The 12,735-nt window shown below is 32.5% G+C and overlaps 1 protein-coding gene across 4 annotated transcripts in view; it reads right to left on the bottom strand.

Moving 5' to 3' along the window:
- Positions 1–9,776, bottom strand: part of LOC100263875 (tRNA threonylcarbamoyladenosine dehydratase) — a 74,035-nt gene extending 64,259 nt beyond the window's left edge. For all 4 annotated transcript variants that reach the window (XM_019222372.2, XM_010656797.3, XM_002263236.5 and 1 more), the window contains exons 1-2: positions 9,536–9,776; positions 8,937–8,983 (exon numbers count right to left, since the gene is read on the bottom strand). In XM_019222372.2, the coding sequence (XP_019077917.1) occupies positions 8,937–8,983; positions 9,536–9,627 (139 nt within the window). In that variant the 5' untranslated portion in view covers positions 9,628–9,776. The remainder of the gene's footprint in view (positions 1–8,936; positions 8,984–9,535) is intronic.
- Positions 9,777–12,735: the final 2,959 nt, after the last annotated feature.

The raw sequence follows: 12,735 nt of genomic DNA on the forward strand, positions 1-12,735 counted from the left end.
ACAGACAAAATCATATATCAAATGATGTAGGTTATATCAAAACCAATGGCCAATATCAACTCAATTATCCAGCGGGCCATACTAGTCAATAATCTTGAATCTATAAATACAATTGCTCTCCACATAATTCTTAAAAATATACCAATAAATCCTATGATTACTTTCCCTCTAAATAAGAAACTTTGCAATAATCCATGGCAGTAGCAATTTGATATAGACCACATGTTTTATATAAAATTTACAAATGATACACTAAGACATGTAGGAAATTTACCACTTAATGCTCAAATAATACTAATAAAACTATAATAAACCAAATTGACTCATCATATTCCTCCTTGCATGTTTTAATATAAAGTTTATTTGTCTCTAGTACCCAAAAAAATCCAAAGGCAAATTTTGGAGGTAGCAGCAAGGAGGAAATCAGTAACCACAGATATATTTGAAGCAGCATGTTTTGTGTTAAATGACACACCACCTGATTGGCAATATACATCTTGTGAAGCAGTATACATTTCGACCTTTTGATCAACAATTGTAAATCTTGGCAGGATTGCTCATCTTTCTTTGTATTTGTTATTCAATGAAATGAATATATTATGTTTCTAAAAAAAATGACACACCACTTGAGAGAATATCTTCATGACTTTATCTCAACTAATGGTCCAATTCCATCTCATGTGCAATCTTGAGAATATCTCTCCCTCCAGAAGATCAAATTTCCTCCAACTAATAAGTTTGTCCAAAATTATCGCACATGTCCAAGGAACAGCAATAACCTTGTGGATATTTTGTCCTCCTCTACATTTCAATTCTCTAAATTAATGAATGCAACCTTACCAGGTGCGGATGAGCTAACCACCATTTACAAGAAATCAATTAAAAAGTAAAGTAGGAATAACAACAAAATAACAGCATATTTAAGTTGCAGAAAAATTTATAGTGAAACCAAATAATAATCTTCAAATCTTTACTATTACAAAGTATTTATACTCTTTCTAGCATGGAAATCATAGGGTCATAGTTCTAATCATAATTGGTTTAATTACCTTATGATAACTGTTGAAAGAGAGAGAGAGAAAACCTTAATGAGAAATTAAAACGCCCAAACCATGCCCGAGGAGACTATTTCAAGTCATATAGAGAGCGGCATAACTTGCACACTAAACCAGACTCCCCTTGAGCAACAAAACCAACTGGTTGCTCCATATACAGAGATAATTCTCACTACCAATCAATTTTTCTGATGTGATAGTAGGAGATCCAGAGATGACGGATGTAAAAATAGGATTTTTAGTCGCCATATCCACTTCACCTGAGATTGAATCACGTTTGGATCGAAGAGAGCCCTAAAAGGAGGTCGGATCACAGCTATGGAAGAAGAACCTGGTATGTTGGGACCCAAACAAAGGAGAAAAGTGATTGGAGATGAAGAAGAGACCTTCCTAAGGCAAACACAGGTCTCGGCCAAGGAAGGGAGCTGCCGTCGGAGGCCGAAGGAGGCTGAAAGAAGACCTGCGGAGGCTGAAATGCCAAAAAAATAGAGAAGCAGGGTTCGGAGAGGACTAATGGAGGCTTAGAAGTGCAAGACAGCGCCGGACGAGCCTGCTGGTAGAAGCTCGACACCAGAAAGTGGGCCACACGCCCTCACACACCGGCGCATGGGATTCAGGCCGCCAGAGAAAAACGGCGCGTGGAGGCACGCGGATCAGTTTTTTGCTCCGGTGCTTTGAGAAAAGTTGTAGATCTCCTCTTTGCGCTCTTGATGATGTGGTCAGTGTCGGAAAATATCACCGGAAAAAAAAAGTAGCCGGAAAAGTCGCCAGAAAATATTGCCGGAAAAATGTTGACGGTGATGAGGGTTTTCTGACCACAATATGGTTGACCGGAAAGCTTTGGGAGATGGAAAAGGTGGCCGAAATGAAACACGGTCACTGGACGGATTCCCGGAATTAATTACATGGGTAAACCAGAAAGAATAAAGTTTTCTCCCTTGACTCTGATACCATGTTGAAAGAGAGAGAGAGAGAAAAAACCTTAATTCTCATTCATATCATTAGCTTCTTACAATAGAGAAATATATATACACGGCTAGGTTGAACTAACTACCATATATGTGACCTATATTAAGAAAGGAAAGAAAGATTTTACACTATAAATACATTATATTCAACAATAACCATGAAGATAAGATAGGAAATCTAAAAATAAGGAACCTGAAAAATAGGAAATTACACAACAATAAGAAACCAATCCAAATTTATGTGGACAAGGGATGAAGTAGTTCCCCAAGTTGTGAGGTAGTTGCCTAGAGTTGATAGAATTAATTTTTACTCAATAATAAACTTATTCAAAAATATGATTTTGATGTACAAATGAAGAAGTTCTTCCAAAATAAACAAATTCTAATAAAAAGGAAAAAAGAGAATGAGCTTCTTGAAAAGAACAAAAGGACATCAAATACATTTTAGGAATACAATGTGAGCATGTACAAGTTAGAAAAACTCAACACCGCTCAATCAATAAAAAAATCCACTATCGCTCAATCAGTAAAAAAAAATCCACTACACATGGAGCCATTGCTTGGTGCCTGATTTTGCTAATTGATCAGCAGCATGATTTAGTAAAACAAGGAGATCAAGTGATGAACAACATAAGTCATTTAAAATTTGTTCGAAGCATTCAATTATACTCCCAAGGACTGATGTTTAATTTACACACTCAAAATATCACAATAGCAGTATCTCCTTCTACCTATAAGCTAGATAAACAAAAAGCTTTAGCCTCTAGCAAACTATCTAAAAGGGTTAAAATCTCTGCCTTGATGATGAAGCCTTTCCCACTAGTTTTGAAAAAACTCTTAATGAAACTCAAACACCATAGTCTCTTATCACACTTCCAGTCCCTAACTGACCTAAGTCATCTAAAGCACATCAACCAAAATTTACCACAAATGAACCAATTAATATATTAATTTAGATTGACAATTTTGTTCTATTTCTCATTGAATTTGATGCAGCATGCTTCTAAGGGTCTTACCAGTTTCCTGTTAACTTTGAGTGGCTTCAGAGTTGATGGATTTTAAGGCATGCATCTATTTGGTGTTATTGGTGCTTAAAAAGAATGGTTACTATGTTCATAATATGGATATTTTGGAGAATGTTTGGAAAAATGAAGTCGAGAAGTTGAATATGGGTAGAGTGTTTGACCGACCAAAGGAAGCATTCATATGTCTTGGAGGATATTCAAGCACTAAACAAGGAACATTTGAAATATCCCCCTTTATGAGTTCGAATATTCGGCAATTTTTTGCTTTCTTTAATCCATTCTTTTAATTTCAAGGGTATTTTTGTAAAATTAAAGTTATAATTATTTTCCAAAAGTTGATCCAAGATTTTGGTATAAATACTTAATTTTATTAAAATTGAATTTCAAGCATAAGAGAATAGTCATCCCTTAGTCCTTAGTACTCCATCTCTGAACCTTTCAAGAGCAATCTTGAAAGATCTTGTCAACAAGAAAAAAAGAGGTGTTCATTCTACTAGCCCTAACATGGGTTGAGGTACCACTAAGGAGCATGAGGTCTACATCAAGGACATGAAGAAAGAATGTAAGTACTAACTAGTATAAGACCCTAGGAAGTAGGCATATCTGATCAAAGTAAAACTATGTGCCTTTTTGTTAGAGTTAATGAATTATTTATAGTCGATCAACCATCCAAGGTTTCTTACATCCACAAAGTTTTTGGAGAACTCAAAAGGTGGTTTTTCCATGATAAATCATGTGTTCAACCGTGTGATTGATCATTATTCTAAAGATCTCTAAATTAGATTTTCAATCAATCTTACCTAGGTTTCAATATCCTTAAGGACATAACATTTAATAGGATTCTAGGATATTCCATGTATCATATGTCAATGAAAGAACAACTAACTCCACCTTTAGCCAAAAAACTTTTTCCAATCCTTTTGTTAGTTATGTTTTCCTTAATGATTCCAGAAATCTCAACCTTAGGTCTTCCAACCTATGCTTTAAGACCACTTATTATGCTAGAAAAAACTATAATATTACTTTTTATGCAAATAGAAGCTCTGATACCACTTTTTGTACTAAAACATACTTTGTATCACTTGTTCTGTAAACAAAAACTCTAATACCACCTATTAGTATAATAAACATAAAGATAAAAATAAATTATTTATACAAGGTTTTAACATGATTTGGTTAACCACAACTACATTGACAAATGAGAGAGAGTCAATCACTATATCATAGAGGATATCTTTATAAATATTTCAAGTTATTATGCCCTGAAACATCTCATATTTCACTACTCCTTGTATCTATGTCCTATACCACAAGTCCTCACTCCACCAAAAGTCTCCCATTATTCTTGACATCTCTACCTATTTGAATAAGCTTTATATTTTCATCTCCATCTCATAACTTTTTTCCCTTCATAACCTAAAATATGTACAAAAATATTTTTAGCAAGTTTCCTTATTCTCTAAGGAAACCAATTTTCACATGTAATTAACAATACATGAAATATCTTATACAATATTCTTTTTTCAAAAAGAATATATACCATATTATTCAATTCAATTCTTTCTACCGTCATGGTATCAAAGCTAGAAAGAATTTTCTGGAAATCAATTCTTGGCCTTCATTGCCATTGAAGTTCTTCATTTCCAATCAAGTTCTTCATTTCTTTTTATCTAATCTTTACTTTGTATCTTTGATCTCCATTGCTTATCAGCAATCTCGTTCTTTTCTCTCTTAATCATGTTAGAAGTCATTAACAAATCCTCTTCAAGTACTCCCTCGGATCTGCCAAAAGAATATCAATAACTTTGACAACCCAATACTCCATATCACCACTAAAAAGTTGAATGAAGAAAACTTCCTCTCATGGTCTCAATTTGCAAAAACTTTCATGAAGAGTAAGGGAAAAATAAAGTATATGCACTATGAGTGTTCTAAAAGAATTTGATCTAGCCTTTAAACCTTAAAATGAAAATAACTCCATGGTCATGGCATGGCTTCTCAATCCTATGCAACCAAAAATTGGAAAGCCAGTTTTATATCTCTATTGCTAAGGAGATTTGGGAGGCAATGTCAAAAACATACTCAAAAAATGATAATGTTGCCCGAATCTATGAATTAAAGGTTGCAATTCATAATACAAAACAACAAGATCTCTCAATGATAGCCTATTACAACACCCTAAAAGTGTTGTGGTAAGAGTTGGATCTTCATCAACAATTTGTAATGGTCTTTGCTAAAAATGTTGCCACTCTTACAAAAATAATATAGTTTCATCAAGTCTTTGAATTCTTAGGAAAGACCTAATTACACAAAGTAAGAAGCAAAGTTCTTGGAAAAGACCTATACCCTATCTAAGTGAAGCATATTCCTATGCGCATGATGAAGAAAGTAGGAGTGTTATGATGGGACCAATTGCTCAAGAGACCTTCGCATTAAAGGCCATCCAAAAGAATCTCCAAACAATGGGAAAGAAAACCTAGAGAAAAGGAGACTCGATGGTGTGATTGCTGCTATAAGCCAAGGCACACTCAAGAAATCTATTGGAAGTTGAATGGGAACACCCCACTTGGCGATAAAGGGAATAAACAACCTAAAAAGAAGGACTATTAAGGGACTACATCAAAAAATCCAAAACCAGAACCTCTTATACAACTAGAGAAAAATCCTTTCACTAAGGATCAAATGGAGCTTTTAGAAAAGACTCAATCTCAATTTCATCATTGTTGACATTAGATTTTGTCCTTCATGTCCCTAAAGTTCTTACATTCTCTTGTCCATTAGTAAAGTTACAAAATCTCTAAATTGTTGTGTAACATTTTACCCTACTCATTGCATTTTTCAAGACCTAGCTATGGGTAAGAAGATTGGTAGTGCTAAGGAGAGAAAAGGATTGTACTATTTCAACTCGAAGCCAAGTAAGAGTAACCAAGCTTATGTGTCATAAGCTACTAAAGAAAAAGAAAAGGGAATCTAGTTATTACATTTTAGATACATCCATCCTAATTTCATATCTCTTAAAACCATGTTTCATATTTATTTGTTAAGTTGATCTCTTAAAATTTCATTGTCAAATCTGTGAACTTTCCAAAAGTCATCATGTACCCATTCCTTTGAGCATAAAAGTCCAAAATTCCTTTTTCCATGGTTCACAATGATGTGTGGGGTCCTTCTCAAACTGTTTCAAAATCAGGGTATAAGTGGTTTGTTACCTTTATTGATGATTGCACAAGATTAACATGGATTTACCTTCTCAAAGAAAAATCAGAAGTTGTTGTGTCTTTCCAAAATTTTCACAAAATGATATGAACCCAATTTCAAAGTAAGTTCATGTTTTTAGAACAGACAATGGGAATGAATACTTTAGTTCAATTCTAAACCCCTATCTAGTTGAAAATGGGATAGTTCACTTCTCATCATGCATTGATACCCCTAGCAAAATGGAGTTGCTGAGAGAAAAAATAAGCATCCACCAAAAATAGAAAGAGCCTTGATGTTCTCAAAAAATGTCCCTACAACCTATTGGAGTAATGTTGTTTTGATTATTGATTATCTCATAAATAATATGCCCTCAAAAACTCTTGACTCAAAGGTTCTAGTTAACTTACGAAAAACCTTTCTTCCACATGTTAATCTGTTCAGGTCTCTACCCCTCAAAATCTTTGGATGTGTGGCATTTGTATATGTACACAGTAGAGAAAGGTCAAAATTAGATCCTAGAGCCCTAAATGCATTTTCTTGGGTTATTCACATACCCAAAAAGGCTTAGTGCTTTCACCCTCTGACCAAGAAAGCCTCTCTCTCAATGGATTTTAAGTTCTTTGAAAATCTATCCTATTCCTCACAGACAGATCTTCAAGGGGAGAAATATAAAACAGAACATTTGTCCTTCCCTAATCAGCAATCATTGACACTTGTCTACCCATTGTTGAACGATTTTATCCAAACAAAACCTGATCAACTCCGATAATTAATAACCAAGTACCCAATCTAGGAATTGAACATGGTTTAGACCCGACTATACAAGGAAATGAAAATGAGGCAACAATCACAAAGGAGAATGAAAAAAACTCCTTTGTTTTACTCAAGAAGGAAACGGGATAATATTGCAATCCTTATCTCTCCTTCAATCAACCAACCTACATCTCTAAAGACAAGTATTAAAAACTCTCCTCCTTCTTCAAATCTTTTATCTGAAATTGATTTAGATATTCCTATTGCTATTTGGAAAGGTGTTAAAACTTGTACCAAACAACCCTTGTCCAACCATGTGCCACATCATTGTCTATGACCCACAATAAAGCATTTACAACTAACCTATCCCTAGATTCTATTCCTAACAATATACAAGAAGCTCTAGCAATTCCTAAGTTGAAGGAAGTTGTGTCTAAGGAAATGAAAGGAGACTTGGGAAGTGGTAGACTTGCCTTCTGCAAAAAAAAAACCAGTGGAATGTAAATAGGTTTTCTCTATCAAATAAAAAGCAGATGGCTACATAAAAGGGCACAAGGCCAAGTAAGTGGCAAAAGGATACACTTAGACCCTTGGTATTGATTACCAAGAAACTTTTGCTCCAATTTCCAAAATGAACTCAATCAAAATATTGTTATCCCTAACTGTCAACCTCGATTGGACTCTACATCAGTTTGATGTGAGAAATGCCTTTTTGCAGGGAAACCTTGAAGAAGAAATCTATTTGGATGTTCCACCTAGTTTTAAAATTTTGTTCAATAAAAGAAGAGTTTGTAAATCTAAAAAGTCCCTATATGGTCTCAAACAATCTCCTATAACTTGGTTTGAGAGATTCACTAAGTCCTTTAGGAGATATGGTTTTACTCAAAGCCAAAGAGATCACACATTGTTTTTTAAATGATCGTCACTAATGAAACTTATTGTGCTTACTGTCTATGTAGTGACATAATTGTAATAGGTGATGATTTAAAAGAAACAAAAAATTTGAAGACTCTCTTGGCAAAAGCATTTGAAATCAAGGACCTAGGAACCTTGAGATACTTTATGGGCATGGAAATGGCTAGATGAAGACAAGACATATTTGTTTCCCAACAAAAGTATGTCTTGGATCTTCTACAAAAGACTAAATGACTAGTTTGAGTCTGAGTCTACTTAGAGAGCTAAGCTTTGAACCTAAAGAACCATGAAGATTTGTGATAGCAAAGTTGTAGTCAGCATTGTTCAAAACCCAATTCAACATGATTGAACCAAATATGTTCAAGTCGATAGACACTTAATAAGAGAAAAAAATTGAAGTTAAATAGATTGCCACTCCTTTTGTGACTACTAAACAGCAGCCAGCTGACATCTTCACAAAAGGAATTCTAACACCACATTTAACTTTATTGTGTGCAAGCAATGCATAACATCTATGCACCAACTTGACATGGGAATGTTCGAAAATGTGGTTGGTTTCCTGATACTTTTTCTATTTTAAGTCTTGTTGATTTAAATTAGAATTAATTAATTATTATACATATTTTTTAGAAAAGGTCAACAATTTTGAGTAATTATAGGGATTGTCTTTGTAATATTTCCCTTGTATAGTTTATTCTTATGTCACTCCAGGAGGATAGGAGGATAGGTGTGTATATTAAGCTCTTATAACCTAGTTGATCAATATAGAATTATTCAATTAAATTCTTTCTGCCTTCATTAATGATAGGAGATATCTTATATAATATACTTTTACTAAAAGAAACATATAACCCATACAAATTTGAGACACTTCCCAACCAAATATTTTTTTTAGAAACCTTTCTAGGAAGAATGCCATTGATATGATAGATGTTTGTTAAAGGACTAAGGGTAAATAGAAAGACAGAAAATGACAATTATCTGAAAAAGCCTAAAGAAAATAATTGATATGTCAAACTTACCATCGAATTCAATAGCCTTTACACTACTGCACTGGCTTTCAAGCTTCCTGAAACACGGAAATTCAAGAAACAGAAGGAATATTAACAAAATTTCACATAAATATTGGGATTCAGAAACAATTTTTTCTGTCCTCTTGTGCTTGGAAAGAAAAAAATTAGGAGAAAAACAAGTATTAAATTTTGAACATTAGATTTGCCCACCATTGAGGATGGAGAGACAAAACCCTCCGCTGAACTAAGAACTGAGCCCAATACAATTGTCCAGCTTGTCAAGTTTTCACCAAACAAAACGAAATGAAATTTAAGATGCAAACTTTATTCTTATTTTAGTTTCTTTTCTTTCTGTCAACGTACGGACGAAAATAAAACTAATAAGAAAAAGGCAAATTAAGCCTCTGTTTGGCCGCTGAGAAAACAAGGGGAAAATATAAGAAAACAGAATTCTGATTCTTATACTGCACATAAAACTAAGCTGAATACTTGTAGTAAGATCCCCAAACATGAAAATCTAATATTGAGAATTTTGGTTTGCCACATTTTCTCCTCAACCAAACACGCAGTTAGAGAAGATGAAAGCAGCAATGAGATTGGTAAAGGACCTGCGAAGAAGCTTGAGAAGAAAGAGAGTAGAAACAGAGCCCAAAAGAGCTCCACCTCCCACCAAAGCCATGCACTTGAGCCGCTCTTCCATGTCTGTCCGATATTCTCTCTCTCAATTCTGAGACTGTTCTACAAGGCTCGATCGTTTTTGTGCATTCATACTAAAGGTTCCCTCCGTTGGGATTTAGGGGAAGGCCTGATGAAGCATTTTGGGCCGGGTCCTCCGACCACGGGCCGACTAATTGCGGCACAGAAGAGGTCCGCCTTCTTAAATAGATTTAAAAGTAATTTAAAAAAAATAAAATATGATTTTATTTTTAATAAATATATGATATGAAAAATGTAGAATAGGCCAAGTATTCCAAACTAAAGCCCTCCTTTGCTTTCTGCTCTTAAATCTAAACAGATGTTACTTTAATTTAAACAATACAGTGTTAAGTATTAAGTTTTTTCTTGACCTATGCCTTAGTAATCATTTTGTAGAATAGGCCACATTTTGAAAATTGTTTGTTTTTTTAACTTATTCATTTTGTACTATGTTTGGTTCCTAGAAAATTCGAGGGAAAATGTAAGGGAGAAAAAATACAAATGAAAAGTAAAAGGAAAGAAAAAGTGAAGGAAAATAAAAAAATAAATTAAAAATGGATAAATTATTTTTTTTGTTACTTCAAACTCATTTTATTTATTTTAACTATTCAATATAAAGATTAAATAATTTAAAAATACATAAATTTTTAATTAGTTTTAATTATATTTGATTTTCTTTTATATTTTTCATAAGATAATCAAATATGAAAAAAATCATTTTCCTTTACATTTTTTTTTCTTTTCTTAGTATTTTCCGGGAACCAAACATAATTAATGAAAATTTTGAATTTTTTTTTTTACTTTATCTTAAATCTTAAAAAAGATTGTCTTAAGACTTAAGGAAAAAAAATTCTAAATGTCAAGAATAATCATTAAAAATATAACTTTTGCACGATAATTAATTACCTTTGTTAGTGAGATAAAAGATGTTTTTTTTTTAATCTAACTAGACTTTAATTTAAGTTTATATATTACTTAATAATATTAAATGTTATGGTTTTTTTTAACTTAACTCTTAAAGTAAATTGCTTTAAAACTTAAGTCATTTTTAAAATTGTTTATTTTTAAGCACATCAATTTTGTCTGGAAGTTATTTTATGTTAATGGAAAAAGTATAATTTTTTATCTGTATCTTAAATCTTAAAGCAATTTGCTTTGAGAATTCAAGTAAAACAAAAAAACAAAAAAAAAAACCCTAGATAGATGAGGTTGCAATTTTGTACCAAACATTCTTAAATCCAATTCACATATTGGAACTTTCAATTGGTATTAGAGTAAGAAAATAAATTATTTTTATTCTTACTTGATCTTGATTCATGGAACCACAATAAGCGGAATATTTTATTAATAATCCACCCTACTTTGGAAAGAAGTTTCTAGCTTACTATAAGTCAAGTGTTTTCACTTGAAAGAAGATTTTTATGTAAGATCATCTTCATTTCATTTTCTTGGATTTATTCTTAGTTAAATTCAATTTCCTTAGTTTCTTGAGATAATATGTATATTGAGTATGGGTATTAAAAGGTCACACACTTGGCTTGTTGGGTTTTCTCTTCATCTATGGATTCTCATTTTCTTTTCTTTATTTTGTATGCTTGATGAAATGGTTTTTCTCTTATTTAAGTAATTGATGAGTTGGTTTCAAGCCTTGCTTGCTTTTGGTTATATTCACTTCTTAATTTCTTCTCTTTTGGACCCATAGACTAAATCATGACATGGGATTTATTTGGATTTGAAAATTTTAATTTTTTATTGATTCATCTTTTGGGGATTTCACTTTTTCTCCTTTATTTAAATAGGTTTTGAAAGTTTGTGACTGATTTTAAAATATATCTTGAGAACTACAAAATATTTGTTTATCTACTAAAAGGATTTTCTCTACAGAAGGACCTTTCAGCCTATTTTTGCCCTTCTTGGTTTTTCTTGCAAATCTAATTGTAGAACCCATTTTCAAACTCTTTTTGGATAAATTTTAAGCATCTTTCAATAGTTAATTTCGTTGCCAAAGGTTAAGCCTCTTACCATAGTCTTCCGTCTTACCATTATGCTTGACAAAATTGATTATTGTTCTCATTATTTTTATGATTTTTGAAATTTTTTCTAAACTAATTTTTAGAGGATCTTTTTTTAGTCCTTATGAATCCCCTTTCATGGTCATTAGGGGCTTGAGATAATGGATATTTTATGGTCATTAATGGTTGTCACTAGCTTTGGCAAACATAGCTTAGATTTAGATAGAGGCATACCTCCTTATGGAGCTTTTAATGTATATTTTAGCCTTCTTTCATACCTGAGTATTAATTTGGCATTCCATGCCTCATGTGAAACTAATATCATATTTATTTGAAGGTTGAGGAGTGTTAGCCTTGTAGTTAACCTATGACTCACTTATTTAGCCCACATCACTCATTTCTCTAAGTGATTTTCAGATTTTTTAAATTTTTTTGGTGACATGGTCCATTCTTACAAACCTTATATTGATGGGATTATCTTCAGCCCTTATAAACTTTTTCTCATGTTCATTAGAGAGTTAGGATGTGGATTTGACCATGGAAATTAATTTAGATTTATATCAAAGCCTACATATATTGATTGTTAAGATTTGGTTATTTATTATCCTATTTCGACCTTCAACATGTTTTTGCAAATCCAAACTTTTTTTATTTATTCTAAAATATTTTTAGGCCTGAGATGTGTTTTGGACTTCTTAAATGTGTCAAAAAAAATTGTTTTGTTAAAAAACCCTTCTCCAAGCTTGTTGAATAAATCGATTTTATTAAATGTTCTAATGTTGCCTTATTTTTAACTCTCAAAATATTTTTGTAAATCAAATTTACTTCTTGGGTATTTAATCAATTTTGATATTTTCCCTGCATTCTAGACTTCTTAGATAAGCTTAAGAGCTTTAGCCTTACTCAAAAATCTTTTGTTAAGCTTGAGAATTAATTTAGTCTTTGCATGTTTACTATGTTGATTTGATTTAGGGTTGTGAGATGTTCTTATAAATCTTGATTATTCAGTACATGTTTGGGCCTTTTTGGCTTTTGAAATATGATTTAGACATCTCATATATGTTGCAAAATTTTTGTTTTGATTTTTATCTCCTCCCTAA

Source organism: Vitis vinifera, chromosome 9 (genome assembly GCF_030704535.1).
Source record: "Vitis vinifera cultivar Pinot Noir 40024 chromosome 9, ASM3070453v1".
NCBI lineage: Eukaryota > Viridiplantae > Streptophyta > Magnoliopsida > Vitales > Vitaceae > Vitis > Vitis vinifera.